This window comes from Pelobates fuscus, chromosome 9 (assembly GCF_036172605.1).
Source record: "Pelobates fuscus isolate aPelFus1 chromosome 9, aPelFus1.pri, whole genome shotgun sequence".
Taxonomy (NCBI): domain Eukaryota; kingdom Metazoa; phylum Chordata; class Amphibia; order Anura; family Pelobatidae; genus Pelobates; species Pelobates fuscus.
Genome location: NC_086325.1, coordinates 84,677,385 through 84,698,740, shown reverse-complemented (window position 1 = coordinate 84,698,740; position 21,356 = coordinate 84,677,385). Strand labels below are relative to the sequence as shown.

The following is a 21,356-nucleotide window of genomic DNA, read 5'->3' as shown; positions in this document are numbered from 1 at the left end:
GAAGCCTAGTGTTCTTTCCCAATGTTTTAGAAAATGTCCTCCTACAGACCTCGCGGCAGAATTTCTTATTTCTATTTAGGAGAGAAAATGTACTTCTCTTTACACTGGTCATCCTCCAAACCTTTTATTGCGCCTCCTTAAAGATTTTCCAGAAAGGTTTTCCATTAATTTAGAAGTTTCTGTTCCATGTCGATAAAACATGTGTAAAAAAAAAAAAATGATTCACCCTTGGAGTCTGAACCTGACAATTCTTTAGGCCTTTTCTTTGCCTTAGAAGAATGCCTCTTTAATTCTAAGAGAAGGGATACATTGTAACTCTGCTTATCTTATGTCCAAGATGTTTTTCTGTAAGCTGTCCAAGATTTTTGTAAAGCCACAGCAGCTTACTTGGAGCAAGGATTTAAAGGTTTCGATTTGAACAATTTGGTAGTGGAGTATCCAGGTAGCACACTGTTGCTGGTTAAAAGACATACTGTAAAAGTAAAGGAAAAGCTAACGAGGGCCTCAAAAAAAAAAAAAGGAAATATTGTGTAAAAAAAAAAAAAAAATATATAGGACAGAAAGTCTTACCTTTAAAATGCCTCTAGTCGAACAGCAGCAGCACCTGTACTGGGATTTAAATGCCTTTTAACCAATTTGCATTTAAATTTTGGTGCCAAGATTTGTGCATGCTTAGTAGCTCTCCACAATCACTATGTACATTCCACCTCTATTCCAGTATGCATGTCTTTGCAGCATTCATATGCCATATTCTGCAACTTGCAAGGACTAGGCAAAAAGAGAGGTAGCACCATGCCTGCAGACCCCAGAGGAAAACATCAAAGCAGCAAATGTCCATCATAATGCACCCACAACTCGGACACAGCTCTCTCAGAACATAAAAATTGTAAGGCCCTGTGTCTATCCTGTCTCTGAGTGACAGGCAGATACTGGGAAAGGCTAGTTGGTGTTCAGTTTTATATGCTATAGGAGGCAGTATTAATTGAGGTTCTGTATATTATGCATAAACATTTCTTTATAGACCATGCCAGTCCTTACCCCCTCCGTAACAGCTACAAAACCCTTGTCTTTCAGTAAGATCACCAACATAAATGCATGCAGAATTGTTGGCAAAATGAAAAAAGGATAACAGGATTGAAGAAGGTCAAGTAGAGTTATAACCAGCTTGGCAATGAAAAAAATTAAAATAAATTAGTTTTAACCACCTTAGAAAATACATTTAAGTTAATTAACCCCTTAAGAACACATGACATGTGTGACATGTCATGATTCCCTTTTATTCCAGACGTTTGGTCCTTAAGGGGTTAAAGAGATTTGGAGCATATTATCCAAGAGGCTTCCCCGACCCCCTGTATTTTAAATGCTCATATTCTTTAGGCAGACAATTAAAGCAATTTTGTCTCTGCTTCCTTACCAGCTTTTATCCAACCTAAGATCACACACTAACCAGGTGTGCGTTAAAACAGGGATGACATCACCTACCAACATTAGATCATTAGCCACAAGCACCTCTAGTATTGTGTTTTAGTTTCTGATTTAAATTTTATCTAGTACATAAAAAATATATTTTATAAAATGATTACCATCGGAAGCTTACATTATTGACCCAATGGGAGGAAGGATGATAGCTGTTCCATCCCTTCCAACCTGCTGCTACTCAGCATTTGATAGGTTCTGGACACCCTCAGTGACACAAGTAATACCAGGGGATGTCTGGTTACCCCCATCCCGAGATATCCTATTTCCATGCTTATGATCAGCCTAAGATATTAAGCTCAACTGCACTAACCCTCATGGTGACACCCTTCAAAGAGAAAATAAGAGGGGCTAATGGCTGTTTCTCTATTAGTTATGAAAGGACCGAAAAAACCATAAATTTGTGCTTCGCATAATTCTATTTATAGGAAATGTTTTGCAAGAATTCACAAAAAAAGGAGAAAGAATTCTGCCAGAGCTCAATTAGTACATCCTGTGTTTGTACTCTTCCCCCCACCCCCATCCTGTACAGAACATGATGTAGGAAAATTAAGTAAATAAGGTTAATCTTGTGTGGTTCAGAAACCATTTCCCTTACCATTCCATACACAGGCACTTGTGGCGTAGACACAGGATAAGTCATTGGGGGAGGTACCTTGAAAACAAGAAGAAAATATTAAGTTTAAAATCCTTCATAGAGTTTACAAATACAACATTGAAGTAATTGTTACATGGTGTACATGAATACATGCCAATTTTCATTTGTTTGAAAAATCAAAAGATCAGGCTCAGATTTACAAGAAAAAAAAAAAAAAAAAAAAAGGAACTCTTGCTGGGATGATTCCCCCTTAAGTGGGAGGAATGGACCGGAGGATGGGCTGAGGGAGACTTGGGTGGAACAAAGGGGACAATGTTTGTGTGCTAATGACAGATGCCCAAAATGCACCTGTTTAAAATTAGCAAGACCAGAACGCTCAGAGTGTATGTACTGTATTTTAAAATATAGGACAGAATTAACCCACCAACTAAAGAGTAGCAGGAGGAGCTCACCACTTGCGCCAGTACAAGTGTATGGTCAGTGCTGTATTTCTCATAAGGCCACCGAGGACATGGCCTCGGGGCAGCAATCCATGATCACAACCTTATTGTTGTGATATATTGGGAATCAATAGTGTGCTCAAGTAAGATGAAGAATTTATTTTCTTCTTGCCCAACACCCGGTACTCTCTTCCTAGCAAGCCGCTGAAGGAATTACAGGACAGCACGTGGAGATGACGTCACCATCATAACCTTGCGTGAACGCTTGTATCTCCATTGTCTGCAGTTGCTCCTGCAACCCTAGTACCTCTGGGCAGCAATAAGGTTTCTGCCCAGAGGGGGTTATTAGAAGAGGGACCCAAATAGTGGAGGAGAACGAGGTCTGGAATGGAGGTATAAGAGGAGGAAAACAAAGGGGAGCATGAGGAGAGATTAACAAGGTTGGAAAGACAATGGACAGGTGAGGGCAGAATCAGAAGAGATGATCTAGTAGGGAAGGGAGTAATATGGTTAAGAGGAATAGGAGGACATGTAAGGGAGAGGTAAATTAACAGATAGGAGGTCAGAGCCATAAGCTAGGAATGTGGGAAACCGGGGTGCAAGAGGTACAAAGGGGGTAAAGGTAATACAAGAGATTCAAGGAGGATGGATGCAAGAAGCACAGAGGCGGGGTGCCAAGAGACACTGAATGGGTGTAAGAAAAACTAAAGGGTGGCAAGACATCCAACTGGCTATTTATTCTTAATTAAATTATGTTAAATCACTCACATATCCTGGATAATGAACTCCATTCTTGGTCAGCATAGGTAAACAAAGCAAAGAGTCAAATAAGATATCTAAACAGTAATGAAGATATCCCTTTATCAAAAATAAGGAATTTGTAACATAGTAGATTGCCCCATGGATTAAAGTGCCATAGTAATGCTTTAATTTTATCAATCTACAATTTTCACAAAATATGATCACGGGTATTCAGTTTTTCCCCCTGGGTGTCCAGTATTAAAGATAAGGTGCTTTAGATACATCCTGTCTTTACAAAGACTCACTAAACCTTTTACTCATATTATACCCAACCAGTCACTTGACTGGAGAATGGCGGGCTTGTATTACAGCTACATTAAAAGAAAAGCATCGAGGATCTCTAACATCCAGCAACTTGTACAAATACCTGAAATGATCCACTTTCTTTCCAATGAAACCAAAGTACTTGATCATTGCAAAAGAGGATATTTGTATAGGATACAAACACCCCTCTCCTCTTGAACAGTGACAGTGAATTGGAAGAGCATTTAGAGGCGCTTCTCACTGTGATTTTCACAGTGAGAAGACACCAGTGTCCGTAGGAACGCATTGATAATGCTTTCCTATGGACTGGCTGAAAGGAGGAGGAGAGTTCCTCGCGCCGAGGGAGCCCGGCGGGGGAAAAGAGGTAAGAATTAACCCCTTACTCACCCTAGAGCCAGGCGGGATGGGGGACCCAAGGACCCTATAGTGGTCCTTTAAACTCTGAAAGACTTTCACAATCCCTACGCTCTCAAATATCTCCGAATGCATTGCAATAAACATTTTATGGAAACATATATCCTACAAACTTGGCAACCCCCTTAAATACATGTCTCTTGTGGGAAAAAAAAAAAAAGTCCTTGGGTGCTGTGCAGCATTGCAGCATCCACCCTCTACTTTCAGTCATTCTTTAAATGTACCTCTTTGTCTTGCTAAACTAGAACTGTTCTGACCACAATGATTTATAGAGGTTTTGTTTTTTACTATCGGTTTTGATTTCTATGTTATTTTATTTCCTTAGCACACTTGTGAAATGTAATGTTTTCTAAGGTTACTGGTAAAAACATGCAAACCATCTCTCATTTTCGTTTTGGCCATGTAACAAGAAAGGGAAGAGATCAGAGTAGGTCTGTGGTGTATCCCCTATGCGAGGCAACTTGAGCTTTCTTCATTATTAGCCCCACATTCACTTAGAATTGCCTTGTTCTTGCACACAGGCCAATTGCAAGATCAGAGTCTTTGTAGCAGCGTTTTCATTTAAGGGGACTGTTATAATTTGCATAATCTATGTATTACTATATTTTTACCGGGATGCTCAATGCTGCATGTAATATAAATGTTGTTATCTTGTTTTAGCAGTACTCCACTCTAGTACTTGCCACAGGTTCGATTTAACTTGTGAATTTTTTTTTCTTTGTTATTCTACCGAATGTCTTTATTTACTGATCAAATGCAAATCTCTCAAACATTTCTTGACATTAAAAACAAGTTCTCAGAACTAGACAACCAAAGAATATATGAACAACGTTTCACCAACATATGCCCCCCTACCATAACAAATAAGGCGGCCTGGGAAGCCTGGGAGACATGGAGACAGACACACCGCAAATAGGAATAGAACATACACGGGTGCAGTGAGGTTAGATAGAGGTCAGACCAAACATACTAGGGACAACCCGAGGGGAACCAAGAAGAGTAACATGTATGTATAGGGGACAGTGTACAAAAGGAATGATTAACGTCTGCCTTGTATGTACTTGTGTGGAACAAACATATTAGATGACACCACCCCCCCCCCCCCCCTTTTCTTCTTTCTGTACCCCTCCTAACCTTATCACTTATATGTTGAAAACAATTAAAACAATTTTTTATTTGACAAACACCCAAGCTGCGCTATCTATACCATATGTTATTTGATCAGGCAAGAGTTTGTATAGAATTGGATTTACATAAGCAAAAACTTTTTTTACAGTATGTTGCACATTTGTTAATTATAGTTACAGTCTGGACTGAGGATGGAAGATCATTTAAGGACAATATATCAGACACAAAATAGCCATCACAGGATCATGGGTAAATAAGGAAAAATCTGTCTAATCATTACAATTACTACTACAAAGCCTGTACATCAATATTACAATTTATTTTTAAGTTGTGCCCGTGCAAGGTTTTTCTCCCTTCACTACGTTTGTGAAGAAAAAAAAAAAAAAAACTTTTACCATCTGAGGAATTGGGGCTATAGGTGCAGGATTCCATGTTGTTGAAGTGCTTGTTTTTGCTTGCCAGTGTGTGCCACCAGTTAGTCTTTTCTCTGAAGGCTGATTCCACTGCATGTCAGATCTAGAGACACACAGAAAAGACATAACTACCAAAAAAAATTATACAAATTTCTTGTAATATTACTGCATTATTTAAGACAGTAAACAGATATTTATTTCTGGCAAAGATACAAAAAGTGCAATACCATGCAAACATATAGAATGATCCTGATAATGGCTATTAATTTCCCTTTGACCCAGATTTGCTCTTTATAAAATTAACGTGTTAAGTAATTTCTCCTCCAAAAAAACCCCTAAAATAAAACCACATGTGTACGCCTATCCATTACTACTGCACCTTAACCCAAGGCACAACAAATGCCACTCTATGTGTTGCTAGCAGGACAGGGTTTAAACTGAAAAGGCTTTAGACACCAGAACCACTACATTAAACTGTAGTGGCTCTGGTGATTATACGGTCCCTTTAAGAATTGTAATTTTGTAGCCGAAAATAAAGCGTTATTAAAAAAACAAACAAATATCAACAAACTGTCTAACTTTTTTTTAGCTGGCTCTTAGATTCAAAGCAAATTTGTCAAGCCCTGCCTTAATCCCACCCATTTTACTCTTCCAAAAGGACTTGGCCGCAACACACAAGGGGCATTATCTTTCAGAATTTTTTTTTTTATTATTCTTTATTTTCTTTGTGCAAGGAATAACCTAGCATATATCAGTGCCACAACAGCATTTTTAAAGGCATAAACATAGTAGTTTTACATTTATGGCATGAGGGTTTCCGCACATTTTTTTTTAGATATTGCTATTCCGTCAGTAATGCCTTTCTAGGTCGACTATTGTACGAGAGGCAAACAAAGCATAAAGTGATAATAACAAAATCAAGCTGGGTGCATGCTGGTCAGCAATAATGTATACTTCAGTCGTTTGGTTACAGTAGCTTAGGGTTGGTGAGTGTGTTGGATTTCGTCGCTTAAATCTCGGGCCCTAGGTGCAGTATTGATTTACTCACTTAACTGTGCTCTGGTATGGCGTGCATGTTCCACGTGGTAGTGAGCAGTGACAGGCGGTCCGACCAGTCAAGTCGTAAAGTAAATAAACAGGTGGGTCATGTGTTGAGTATTGTGTCCGTCTCTAGTGAAGTCGCGTTGCCTAGATAAATTAAGTGTGCTTATTCAAATCCTGCATTTGTCATTTATCGGGTTAAACATTATTTAAACATGAATTTGTGTTTTCAATAAGTGACAGTCAGTTAGAGACAAGCTGGTGAGATCCATAAGCTGGGTGTTCATAATTACGGTGTGGTCCATAAGCAGGCATAGTGATGGGGTATAGCACCAGGCATCATATCTCAGGCTTTGGTGGTACAGAGTTCCTGTGGGAAAGGTGGCGAAAGGCAAGTCTTTCATTTAGAACAAGTCCCTCTTCAGATGGACGGGATATGTCTCCTCTCCGCAGCTGCTGGTGTGTGGCATCAGGGCGCACAGGCTGTAGTGCTGGGCGAGACCTCCGCTGTGCCCACTCTGCATGCGAGAATCTCTCTGACAGCGGTGATGTGGATGGTCAATGTTTGCCTCTTCATGTGCCGGTGGGTCCCCCAGTGCAGCGGTAGTTATGGGCCACTAATGTCCCAGTGGGGCGGTGTGTTGCCCTGCTTGGAGGAGTGAGGGTGCACCGGGGACCTGCGGTCGGCCTCTGAGGGTACTGTCTCTGCGGAGTAGGCGGCATGCTTAGATGCAGGAGTGCTTGCAGGTGTGTGTTTGCGGCAAGGACCTGTGCCTGTGGTGAGCCGCCGCCGTGGATGAGCAGCTTGGGGAGGTTCTGGTCAGGACTCCATCCCACATGGCCTCCGCCATCTTGGTGTCTGTAGCGCGGGTTATGGTGGCCCTGCTGCTTCACCAGTTATACCTGTCGGTGGTCGGGTCCTGAGGGTGTAGACCGGGATCACCCCCCGTAGGTCTGAATGAGCGCTGGACGGTGTGCGGCAGGGCAGCGGCCGTCCGCCCCGCTCGCCTCCGGAGTAGGCCGTAATGAAGTCAGGTCGGCTTCCTCCTTCAGGGGACTGAAGCCTGTTGGGCCAGCCTCACCCTGGTTCCAGGGTACTCCGCCCGGTAGGGGCCGCCGTTGCCGGTCGATTTTGTGCCAAAAATCGTAAGGTTTCTGTGTGATTTCGCCTTAGGCTGCAGGAGCTGGTCTTGCATGCGACCAGCCAGCTCGGCGGTCTGGCCCCGCCCCCTTATTTTATTTTTTGTGGAAAGATTTTGCAGCCAAGTCCTTTCGGAACAGTGAAATGGGTAGGAATAAGGCAGGGCTAGACAAATTTGCTTTGAATCTGGAGCCAGCTATAAAAAAAACAAAAAAACAAAAAAAAAAAACACACAACACACCCCATCTATTTACAACAGTTTTTTTGCATACAATATAAAACAAGGCAGGTTAACTACTCTCAGGCAGCACAAGAACCATACTGAAACTCTTGGTAGGAGGTGCAGTTTTCTGGATAGTGGGGAATTATTTTGAGGAGGGATCAAACATACTATTAATGTCCAAGAAATAATAAAAACAACTTACTTTTTTGATGGGGTTCCTCCAAACCCAAGATCTGAAATAAAAGTCATAGTAAACATTTAAAACACCTTTTTGAGGGTATGTGATTGTGTGCAGTATAAAAGAAAAACAAACAAAACAATAAAAGTAACTTACTTCCCACCAGATTAGCAAGTGAGGAATCCAGGTCGTTTGCCATTAACTTTCCACTATGCTGACCACCTGCTACGTGATTTTTGCTTTGCTGGGTGACCACTGGCTGCAATACATCCTCTGTAAAATAGGCCACTAAAGGAAAATAAAAGCAGAATGACTATAAGCATGTTATGAAGCAGTGTTTAATCATTTATGAGCAAAAGTAATATGTATCTAGAAAAAGGTTTTATCCTTCATAAGCAAATTTGTAGCTAAACAAAAAAGGAACACGTTATTGTTAAAAATATATTAGATAAACAATTCCCTTCTAAAAAGGGGGAATTCAAAGCAGTTATACTTACATGTAATCCAGCATCAAGACAGTACTCTCTGCAGCCACATCTGCCCGTACTGAGATCATGAATCATGATGATCGCTAGCCCAATGCACTTGGCATATGTGCGGAGAATTACTGTGATCCACCAGTGCAATGCTTCTGATAGATAACGCATGTCTATGAGAAGCATTATCAGTTTTTGGCATCATTATGATATGCATAATGATGTATCAAGTGAGGACCCTTTTCAAATTGAAATTGCATTGAGTTAGAGGCAGGTTTTCGAACACGTGAGAATTGTTGCTTCAAGAAAGGTCAAAGCCACTACATTAAGATGTAGGTGTTTTAGCGCTTCGAGAAAGTACATTTAAGATTTCTCATACAACATGTATCAAAAGCAACAGCATGTTATGATAAATCTGCACCTTTACAGAAAAGGTACACATAAAAATCTAGACTAATATTGCTCATTTTAGTAAAACTACATACATAATGACTGCTAACTTGCATCTTTCCAATGAGAGTGTTGGTTTTCATAGTTGCTCATTCTGCTTTAGGTTAGTTTGCTTATGCAAAATTTGCAACAGTAATACAATACATGATTAAATAAAATGCAAGTTCAAATAAAAAGGTGTAGAACTGGTGAGTAGAAATTCACCAAATTTAGCTCTGGAGCACAGAAAGTCAATAAATCCAGTGTATACTATGGCTTGCAGTAACAAATTGCTTTTAAGGCCTGGCTAGTAGCAAAGGACTATACATTTTAAGCCCTGCTGTTACTACAATGTGCATCATATTGAAATAAGGAAGAAAGTCTATATTTTTAAAGAAGGAATGGAAAACTAGATGGGTAATTTACAACACAAACTGATTTCTGGGGGGGGAGGGGGGGGGGGGGGGACGGGACACTACCAGGAGACCCCACACGCCGGGCCCCTCGCAAGCAGGCTCGCCGGGTCATACCTCGGGCCCCATGGACGACTATGTTTGCACGCCGCGAGACACGCGGTCCGCTCCGGCCGCAGCCAAAATGGCGCTGGCCTCCCCTGGAGCAAGCAGCAGTGACAGCCAGACGCAGGGCTCACCCAGAGGAGAATCACTCTCCCAAATTGCGTCGGATGTGGCCACAATCACTGCCAACATGCTGTCACGTGCGGACAAAACTGAGATGCTGGCAGAAATCAGGACCGCGATCAGGGAGGAAGTTATGGAGGTGAGGAAAGATCTGACTGCCCTAGAACACAGGGTGGAGGCCCTAGAAGCAGACAGAGCTCTGAATGTACAGCACCAACAAGCCACTGACACTGCCACCTCCAGACAGGGCAACGTCCTGCTAGATCTTAGGAGGCACCTGGAAGACCCGGACACCCGCTGACGGAGAAATATCCGCATAAGGGGCCTCCCAGAAAACGCGGAGGAAACACTACCAGAGCTCCTAACAGACCTGTTTACCCATATCCTAGGGGACAGAGCCCCAGAAGACCACGGCATTGAGCGAGCCCACAGGGCTCTGCGCCCCTCGTCCCCAGAAGGGCCACCGAGAGATGCGATTTGCTGTTTGCTCTCTTACGCCTTAAAAGACGACATAATGAGAGCAGCAAGAGATCTACAGAACATCACCTTCAGAGACGGCCAGGTCTCGCTTTATCAAGATCTCTCCGTTCTCACGCTAGAGGCCAGAAGGGCGCTGCGCCCGGTAACCACCATTCTCAGGGAGCGGAGGATTCCATACAAATGGGGCTTCCCCTTCAGCCTGCAGGCAAAGGTGGGCTCCACCTGGCATATTGTCCGTTGGCCTGCAGATGTACCACGCTTCTTACGAGCCGCAAGTCTACCCGCAGTGACGGTCTCCAACTGGATCCTGGAGCGGCAACCACAGCACCCACGGGCCACCAGCGAAAGGCCGGGCACGGGCCGCCACAAAGAATAATGGAGTCCTATGGAACTGGACCCTTTTTTCAAAATTCAGCTACCACAACCGCAGACATGCCACCACACCAACGAACCCCCCAGCCAATACTGAGAGGTGCCAAACGACATCTTGGACGGACTTCCCACCAACCGTCGGAAGCACCCCTGGGAGTCAGACTTCACGCGATGGCATGACCCCCACAGCACCTCTGGGTATGTACTTGACTCCCTGGCCTGGGCCCGTAGCAGTGGGATCCAAACCACGCTAACTGGGGGTGGCCCCGCCTGGACCTCACACCCGTGGGGTGGGGGGCCCGCATGGGACAGATTTTGCATGGTGATACCACGCTAGGGGTCGCCCAGCTGACATGGCCCCGGGAACACTAGCCACCTTTGGGCGGGTGGGGTGTGAAGGAGGGGTCTGGGGACCATCACCATACCAGGATTGTACTCTCCACAAAGGGGACTAATACCCCATGCACATGCCTGGGTGGACTAACTGATAGCACGGATCCAGGCACCTCCATGGCAGCCAAAAATTATTTAGGCATGAACCGGTGCCAACCAAGAGGGGTATAGCAAGGCACCTTGGGGAAGTGAGAAGGGGGCCTTGTTCTGCGACTGTTTTACGATTGTTACATGGTTTATAATGTTTGAAAAGTGTTTCCTAGTTACTGTAATGCATGTATAGAAGCAGATACAAACAAGCGGGAAGCTAAGTGCCCAAGCCAGACAGTTCACATGTAGGCCACAAAAAGGTGGGACGACGAGGGCGGGTGGGGTTTCCGGGGTGGATACATGATTGGGCAGATCTACAAAACGCTATGATAGGTGGTCTGGGTGCCAAGGGAATGGCACGTCACGATATCACTGAACGACCTAGACCAGAAGGACCACCTACCCCAAGTTACGGACTCACGTTGTATATACACTCGGAGGCCAACGCGGTGACTTACCCCTAGGGTACCAGATACCAGAGGGCGACAAAATCCGCTGGTTCCTAAAATCTAAATAATGTTTGAATATGCAAAAGCTTGTCATGAAGAACAAGCCAAATGAACCTGGACTCTAAAAATAACAAGTAATCAAACCATATGTCTAATGCAGTGCCCATGTAACCCTTCCCCCATTAGAGAAATTGCAAAGTACACATTGCAGTGATAAGACTGCTTCTAATGGCTGTCTATTAGACAGCCACTAGAGACACTTCCTGCAGGTTCAAGGAGTTTCACTCAGTGAAACTATGCTGGACATCCTCACACTTTGCATGAGGACATCCAGCAAAACCCCAAAGGAAAGCATAGATCCAGCACTTTCCGAGGAAGCCCCCCCCCCAACGGCTGATATCGGTCAAGAACATGCGCCTATCCACGCTGAGGACACTGGAATTAGGCAAGTGACTAAAATGTTTTTTTCCTTTTTCAACCCTCTCATGGGAGGAAGGAGGGGTGAAAGTAAAATACCCTTTAGTGTTAGGAATACATCTTAGTGTTCCTTTAAGCTTATCTTTCCAATCTACAGAAAATATTTAAAATTTCATTGTGTCATTTGGTGAAGCGTCTATGGAAAAAAAAATAATACAATAGGTAAATGGCTTTATAGACTATTTTCTACACAGTAATTAGAGACTGGTTAACACTCACCCATCAATGAAGCGTTGAGTGTGAGAAGGCATGCAATAAAAGGAAAGAAAACACAAACACTTATGTAAGCAGACATGTATCAACTGTTATAACCATTTTAAATATTGTCCATTTTTTTCTAAATCCATATTGAATCATAAAATAATCAGATGTGAAAAAATCTAAAAAGAGCAAAGATTTAAAATTATAGCAATCTTAGCACAGGAGCCAAAACCTGTATTAATTATCTGGATCCATCAAGCCTTTACCAATGTCAACCAGTTTCTCATGTTGGATGCAATGTTATTCAATATTACAGCTACACTTGACGCATATCAGGGGTTTACGGTCTGTTGCCAGCTTTCTACTGAATGCAATATAGTCCATATGAAATGTGAAAGAGTGAGTACCTGTCTGGCATTTGTTTCCTGAACAAATAGCTTAATAGAACACTTTACTCACTATAACAACTTAATCTAATTAAAGTCGTTGTAGTGAACACAGAAGAACCCCACTCTAAAGTGTCCCCCAAACACTTTATTTTAATATACAAGACTTGGAAGCATAGCTTTAAGTTAAACGTCCAAGGAGAGCCAGACTTTCCATCTCTCATACCCAGGCATACCGTGACTTCTAGAAGCATGCGCAGTTCCATCACATCTTGCCACAGAGAGTCAGTGCATGTAATGAGTCTCTGATAGAATTAATGGCAGATCGTCTATGGGCTCCACTATAAGGAGCATTGAATTGGACAGTCATACAGGAGGCACGCATCCAAGATGACATCATGCGAGGAGGAGAGGATGGCAGCGCCAAGGTATACTTGGCACTGGATATAAAGTTAACAAATTTTAATTCAATTTTTTTTTTTTTTTTCAAATGGGCTAAAAATAACTGGGGACAGTGAGACTTAATTGTTAGTAATACAGTTTTGTATGTTGTTTACCGATTAAGAAAGCATCAACTTCCCCACAAAACGCTTGCTGTGCAAGGGATTTATGGGATATGCACAGTACTCCAATAGAAAGTTATGGGAATACCATACGGTTTTGCACCATTTCATCGTTTGGCAAGAACTCACTGACGAGACTGTACACATGAGTACAATTTATTCCCCAAACTCATACCATTTGCATCCTGCTTTTCACTGGCTGTTGGTTTGGCTCCAAACACAGCATCAAAATCCACATGCATGGTCCCAATGCTGTTCTGTGTGGCAGGAGGCACAGAAAACCCTATCAACAAACAAAAACAAATTCAACATAAGTGTTTAGTCTTTACAATGTGTATTGTAACAAATGCACATCAAAAACTACCCTTCACAAATAAAATCTAAATACTCGCAAACTGGTTACCAATATACAAATTAAATTTTAAAAAATGGATAACATTGAGAAACAAATTACGGTATTACTACTGCTTATTACAACAGTATGAGCACAGCTGGCAAAATAAATATGATTTTGATGCAGGAATTTCAATTGTTCAACGCTACTGAACATAGTATTTATTCCACTCTGGACTGTACAGTACCCACAAGGCAGATTTTAAACAGATTAGTAATTTTGCAATTAACATTTCTATTTTAATACAAAAAGAAGTGCAACAAAGAAATCTGAATTACATTTAAGTACCTGAATAACAGATATAAAAATAAAAATAAAATTATATATACACAATGAAGCTAGGGTCAGGATCCTTTCCCATTATTCACAACAATGGAGTGTGTGTCAGACACAGGAAATGGTAGATCTAAGAAAGACAAGGCCTGGCAAGTGTTGGTTGCCTCCAGCACCTCAAGCAGCTACACCTTAAGAAGACTGAAATTAAGAACCTTAAAAAGACTGAAATTAAGACCCTGATGAGCAAAGATTTCCATCCAGCTGTTCCAGTTTTTCAGAACATAGAAGTAAAAAAAACTAACAGTAGATGTGCAATTTGTTTTCTGTTACAAAAGTATGTGCACGCTAAATACTTGGTCACTCCCTTTCTCTCATGGTTAGTAACGAATTGCCACATTTTAATATAATACAAATATATGATTGCAAGCTGCACAATTATGCCCACATGCCACATATTTCAGCGTGCCTCCACTTTATTATACCCACATGCCACATTGGCTAAATGCCTCAATTTGTTCTGACCACATCCATGCCACACTGCCTCCATTTTATTATGGCCTCATCATCCATGCCACACTGCCTCCATTTTATTAGAGCCTCATCATCCATGCACACAAGATCATCGATGCCACATTACTTTTACTTTGTCTGCATCACCTTGGCTATGCAGTCTGCTCTGACTCAGATTGGCCACTGATTAATCTGTGTGACGCAAAGTTCTGTGATTCTCAGCTGCGCTCCTGTAAGATATACTGACATCTAAGAGGAGCATAGCTGAGAATCATGGAGCCGTGCGTCACGCATAACTAAGTAAAGGTCCTGCTCCTGACTTATCTGCAGCCTACAGCCTGTGTGCGCTAGGCAAAACCTTACAAGGTAAGGCCCATGACCAAATTTCCGATGTGCTTTAAATTTTTGAAATACTAAGGACAGAGAAAAATAGCACAAAACAAAAAACCAAACAAACACACATGTACTGTGTTTCTATCTTATTCACGGCCAACACCGCGATATTGCTAGAGATCATTAGACAATTTTATATTGGGGGGGGGGGGGGGGGGAGAAACAAAAAACAAATTACCACTAATTAGTCCCATAGATTGATTTGAAGTAAATGCAGAAGTGCTATATTGGGGAGTAGACTTTACAACATCTTCAACAGGTTGCATGTCAAAGATGTCCAAATGTGGAGGCGAACTGACACCATTTGAAGATGAAAAGGGACCTTCAAAACAAAAGCACGGTATAAAGAGTGTGCAAGTAACAGTCACAGCGACCCATGCATGCCAAATGACCTAAAAGCAATAGTCAACAGTAAAGTTAATTCAACAAATCTCAAGTCTTTCCACCCATCTGATGTACTATTTTAATATTTGTGTTACTTGAAGTACAATGAAAATATATAACATTTATTCTTCATATAAAAGAAATAGACTTAAAATGTAAGTACCCTTAACCTAATGTCCATTACCAGCTTAAGTCAATGTCATTTAATGTGTTTAAAACATTTTTTGGCTCACTGTATTAACCTTTACACAAACAAAGGCATAACCTAGCGTTTTTACATGTAAAATATATTTGATGGATGATAAGGGGATTTTGATACAACAAATGACTCCTATCCTAGAGCGCACTTGTATAATGTGCACATTTTTTTCTGATGATTCTGAGAAAGGCAAACATTCACGAATGACATTATGCACCTACTGCAGAGAACCCAAATGCAAATCCTTGTGTACGTTTGTATGCAACTCTTGCAGCCATAACCTGCCCGTTGGTATGTATATCTATGCTTATATGGAATATGTTTAAAGGGACACTAGTCACCCAGACCACTTCAACTCAATTAAGTGGTCTGGGTGCCAGGTCCCTCTAGGGTTAACCCTGCCTGCTGTAAACATAGTTTCAGAGAAACTATGTTTACATTTGGGGTTAGGACAGTCACTAGAGGCGCATTTGCGACGCTGGAGGCATATTATGCCTCCATCACGCAGAGCGTCCATAGGAAAGCATTGAGAAATGCTTTCCTATGGACGTTTTGAGTGCGCGCACGGCACTACCGTGCATCCGCATTCCGCTCTGCTGACATCAGACGGGGGAGAAGAGGTAAGGGAGCCCGGCGGTGGAATAAGGTGAGTAACTGAAAGGGTTTTAAGCCCTTCAGCACCACGAGAGGGGGACCCCGAGGGTGGGGGCACCCTCAGGCCACTATAGTGTCAGGAAAACCGATTTGTTTTCCTGACACTATAGTGATCTTTTAATCCTCAATATCTCAATATACAAATAGGAAAAATATCCACAACACCCAAATTAAATACAGTTTAAATAAAGACACCATTTCCAAAAACTTAATTAAGACTTAATTCCCAGTAAAATATTTTCTTGCTTCTCAACAGTAGAATGCAACTGTGGCCACTCTGATGGTACATAGTTAAAATCTAGCAGTTTCGGTCTATTCACTTAAAACAATCCTACCTCCCCATGTATTGTTTGCAGATGTTGCTATAGCAGGGGTGCTCTGTACTGTTGGCACAAATGCAGGCTGAAGGTCAAACAGATCACTGGTAAGGTTAGGCATGCTGCAAGGAATAATGGGGAAAAGGAAAAAAATACATTAGTTAAGCCCACAACATTTGAATTTAAGCAATGATGCAGGTTAGAGTCATAAACATCACTTAATGCTACTAAAACATAACGAAACAAAGTAAGATTAGCAATTAGTAATGTCAGCATTTACTTGTTTTAAAGGGACACTATAAGCACTCCAACCACTTCCGCTCAATAAATTGGTCTGGGTGTAGTGTCCCTTTCCCCTTAACCCCTTAAGGACCAAACTTCTGGAATAAAAGGGAATCATGACATGTCACACATGTCATGTGTCCTTAAGGGGTTAAACCTACAATGTAAAACATTGCAGTTTTAGAGAAATTGCATTGCTTATATTGCAGCGTTAACATGGTCTCTAATGGCTGTCTATCAGACATCCACCAGAGGCGCTTCTTGCCATTTCAGGGAGTTTGACTCCATGAAATGATGCTAATATCCACATGCTTTGAATGAGGTTGTCTGGCGTCTAGAAAATCCCTATAGGAAAGCATTGAATCAATGCGCACATTAGGTTCCCGAATTGTTGTAATGTCAGCTGAGGAGGAGCCCAATCCAGTGCCAAGGGACATCGGCACTGGAATTAGGGAAGTTAATAAAAAAAGGGTTATTAACCCTTTGCAATCAGGGGGAGGTGTGAGGGACACTATAGTGTTAGAAATACATTTTTGTATTCCTAACACTATAGTGTTCTTTTAAATTTAAAACCAGTCAAGCATGCAATAAAGTCAATTAGTCCTGTTTTCTCACCTATTAGTTGTCGGTGCAGGTGTTGAAAATAAGTCTACAGCTGCAGTTGTATTCACACTTTTCCCAGATAAAGTGCTCGGTGACGCAGATGTAGAGTTTGACACCACAGATATCTCTCTAAGTCGTTGTTCCTGTTAAAATCAAGAGGAAGTTGAACATAAATAACCAGTACTACAATTTGTATTCAAATGGCCATTTATAAAAGGCAGTGCTATTAAAGTGCTAGGTTTTGTGCAAAGTGGGCAATATACAAGCATAAATGGCTATTTCAACTTGTAATTTCCAACCTCCCAACTGAGGCAAATGTGCACCCATATATACTTTTATTGGTTGCAAAACACAGACACAATTGCAGACATTTTTTTCTGTTTTTTTTATGAATGCACACAACCAAAAATTGAATACAGTACAGCATGTGTCATGCAGGACAACATTATAGTTGTAAAGTCTGGTGGTGCAATTTTAGTGCACAAGAAATAACATAGCAGTTTTACATGTACTTATTCTGCCTATATTCAAAAGTTACAGCACATTTGATGCATTTCTTTCATCTATGGCAGAGTTGGCAGAGTGTGGTTTGCTCACCTGCTATCAAAATATTTTAGATATGGCAGCCTGCTTTTTAAAAAGGCAGTAAAGAGATAATTACCTCTGCGTTATCTTACCATATTGCCTTCATCATATTCACATTTGCAGAGGTCAGCTAAACTTACATATTAAAGCAAGATATATACATTAAACCTACATTCCCATCCTTTAGAAAAGGTCAGTCAAGATTTTTTCTAGAACTCATGTTCCCTTTTTATAATATACATACATATATATATATATATATATATATATATATATATATACACACACACACACACACACACACATACATACATACATATATAAAATATATATCTGGGGGGCGGAGCCAGCTGAGGAACAGAGCGGACACGTTTTCCCCGAGCTCCGAGCACAATCAGCCTCAATACTCACAAAACTCTGTGAAAAAGGCGAGGTGCAGGAAGGAGTATGGGTCGGAAGAATAAAAAACCTAAGGGTGATCGATCCCCAACAAGCCGAGACATCGGCGAACTACTGCGGGGTGCCCAGAGGGCCGCATGGGACAAGATGGCGCTGGAGAGAGACGAGACCTCTTACTCATCGGGAGATAGCCCGTTCGATATGGGAGAGGAGATACCCCACAATGCGCCCAAGAGACCCACGATCCCTCAACAAGCCTCAACCGAGCCGGTAACTGCCGCCCAGCTAAAGGACATGCTCGCCGAGCTGTGAACAAACATTGCAGCGGACATGGCGGACTTTAAAACGGCGGTTGAAAAGGCCACCTCACGGATCACACTCCTAGAGGCCACAACAAGCACACAGGACTCCAGACTCGCAGTGGTAGAGAACCAAATAGCTGAAATCTCCAAACTACAATTACTTACCACAGACAGAATGGATGCCATGGAAGACCAAAAACGTCGATACAACCTCAAACTCCGCGGCGTTCCAGACTCGATCGACCTGGCGGACTTACCACATTACATCCGCAGGCTGTTCAGCACACTGCTGCCACCCAAGCAAGCAAAAGCGGTGAGATTAGATGGCCTGTTCCGTCTACCGAAACCTCCTACAGCGCCCACGTCCGCAACCGCAGACCTTATCATCCGATTTCAATCCATGTCGGATAAGGCCCTTCTGCTCCAAGCCATAAAGGGAAAGACCCCATTACGTTTTGAAGGCTCATCTTTGACGACATTCCCAGACCTCACCCGGAACACCATTGCATGGCGCAGGTCCCTGAGGCCGCTTCTACAGCTCCTTCAATCGCAGAATATTCCATACCGCTGGGGTACACCTAGACAACTGATGTTCACACACATAAACACTGCCTATAAGGCACGGAGCTATGCAGACCTGGACGCTCTCATGTGCAAGCTTGGTATCACAGGAACGAAGAGTGTGGCAGGTACGGGACTGACTCACTCAGACCCCGCTGCCATCGAGGAATTCATACCCCGCTGCCATCGAGGAATTCATACCCCGCACGACAAGACTCCCAGGGCTGGAGAAACCGACCTGAGAATAAAAGCCCATCTGGCTGCCCTTCCTTAAAGGACTATCGGGTCTCTTCCAACCACAACACCGATAGACGCTCAGACACCTACCCTACCAGGCACTCATGAAAGTACTCTGTTCCTTGGCTGAACAAGTTCAACAAGTTGTTTACTCATTTTATTTAGGTTTAATGTGTTACCTTTGTTTTTTTAATGATCAATATGCTAAGACCGACCTAACTATTACCTGCAGCAAGTTGGCACATACTAACACCCACATCCTCTGCTCTGCTAAACATGGACGCACCTTCCCCCCCCACGCACTGCCCTAGCGACATGCTTCAGAACAGTAAGCTACTGCTTATGGGAAACAGGAGGGAGGCTACCCCTGACAGGGAACTAATCGACCCACATCAGAGACAACGCATAAGTACCCTAGGGACATAATAAACGAACCCTGCTCTGATACCATTTTGTTTCTTTTTTTATTTTATTCATTAAACTGTCCACATAGATGGCCTTAAACTCATTGACGTGTCACTCACTCTCTCTCACGCCTAGCTGACGCATAGGGAGCCTAGCTGTCTCACTCTCAGACCCATCCACTCACTGCACACGACTATGACCCCCAAACGCTGTCATGCTGGCTGAGACCCTCTCACGTTTGTCCTATACTATGTTCTTCTTGACTTATTTAAAAAAAAACAAAAAAAAAACAGTGCAGTATGAATAACTCTACCTTACTTGAATGTATGTCTAGTAATATATATATTAATGCCTTTTGTAATCTGTATACATCTCACTGCACTGTCAAAAATAAAGAATTTAAAAAAAATAAATATAAATATATATATATATATATATATATATATATATATATATATATATATATATATATATATATATATATATATATATATATATATATATATATATATATATATATATATATCCCCATCTGAATAGCCATTGTTTCCTGGAAATTCCCTGTACGAAACATGCTAGGACTGTAAACCTGTTTCAATAAGTGGGTTTCTTCAAAAATATTTACTTGATACACACCACAGAACTTAGCTTTGTTCAACCAAGCATTACTTAATTTATTACACTGTTGCATAAAAAGATTTATTTCATGGATGAGGGGGGAGGGGAGGGATCTGTAGCCCACCCTTGCAAGCGTGCAGTCATCTTTGAGCCTCACATCCAGTATGTTTCCAAATCCTGTAGATTCCATCTTAAAAACATAGCCCACATTCGCCCCTTTCTTACGCAAGATGCTACCAAGGAGCTTGTCCATGATCTAGTAATTTCCCGCTTGGATTATTGTAACCCTCTCCTAATTGTTCTTTCCAAAAGCCGTAACGCCCCTTTACAGTCTGTTATGAATGCTGCCCCCAAACTGATTTTCCTCTCTAGTCTGTCCTCTCACACCTCACCCCTCTGTCAGTCCTTACACTGGCTTCCTGTATCCTATAAGAGTCAATTCAAAGTGCTAACCCACACTTATAAAAGCACTGAACAATTCTAGTCCTTCTTATATCTCTTCACAGATCCATAGGTATGCCCTTCTCGGTCTCTCCGCTCTGCCCGTGACCTTCTCTTGTCCATTGTTCGCACCCGTACGACCAACTCACGCTTGCAGGACTTCTCGCGGGCGGCTCCCTTCCTATGGAATAGCCTGCCAACCGCCATCAGACTCTCCAATCACTTAAGAAGTGCCTTAAAACCCATCTTTTTAGGAAAACTAATTGCCTCCCAGAGTAACATCTAGCATATGATGGAACACAAATTCAACAACTACTCAGGTAACCATCTGGTACAGAGTACTCTTATACAAGATTCCATAAAATTCTTCTGCAGGACCACAAATATAACCAAATTACTTTTAACATGGAATTTAAGGCAAATACACAATAAGTATGTTTGAATTAGCCACCCTCCATGTTGTATTCTATACTATGGTGTTCTGACCTATTAATATACACTATACAGTCCAAAGTATATGGATACCCCTACCAATTGTTAAGTTAAGGTACTTTTTACCCTAATCCCTTGCCATCAAGTGCATTAAAATTAAGGACATTAAATGTCCACAGACAAAAATTGGCAGTATGTGTCATACTGAAGAACTCTAAATATGGCCCTGTCAAATGACTTTAAACATACACCTTTGCAACAGTCATTCCGTTAAGTTAACTTTAAACACT

The 21,356-nt window shown here is 42.0% G+C and overlaps 1 protein-coding gene across 5 annotated transcripts in view; it reads right to left on the bottom strand.

Moving 5' to 3' along the window:
- The window catches only part of LOC134572862 (phosphatidylinositol-binding clathrin assembly protein-like), an 83,291-nt gene that overhangs the window by 10,030 nt on the left and 51,905 nt on the right, over nucleotides 1-21,356 (bottom strand). Inside the window, exons 11-19 of one of the 5 annotated variants that reach the window (XM_063432118.1) lie at nucleotides 17,099-17,229; nucleotides 16,220-16,323; nucleotides 14,826-14,969; nucleotides 13,250-13,357; nucleotides 8,274-8,405; nucleotides 8,142-8,172; nucleotides 5,517-5,637; nucleotides 3,283-3,306; nucleotides 2,075-2,131 (exon numbers count right to left, since the gene is read on the bottom strand). In XM_063432118.1, coding sequence (XP_063288188.1) covers nucleotides 2,075-2,131; nucleotides 3,283-3,306; nucleotides 5,517-5,637; nucleotides 8,142-8,172; nucleotides 8,274-8,405; nucleotides 13,250-13,357; nucleotides 14,826-14,969; nucleotides 16,220-16,323; nucleotides 17,099-17,229 — 852 coding nt within the window. The remainder of the gene's footprint in view (nucleotides 1-2,074; nucleotides 2,132-3,282; nucleotides 3,307-5,516; nucleotides 5,638-8,141; nucleotides 8,173-8,273; nucleotides 8,406-13,249; nucleotides 13,358-14,825; nucleotides 14,970-16,219; nucleotides 16,324-17,098; nucleotides 17,230-21,356) is intronic. The other 4 variants (XM_063432119.1, XM_063432121.1, XM_063432120.1 and 1 more) reach the window with 4 other exon arrangements.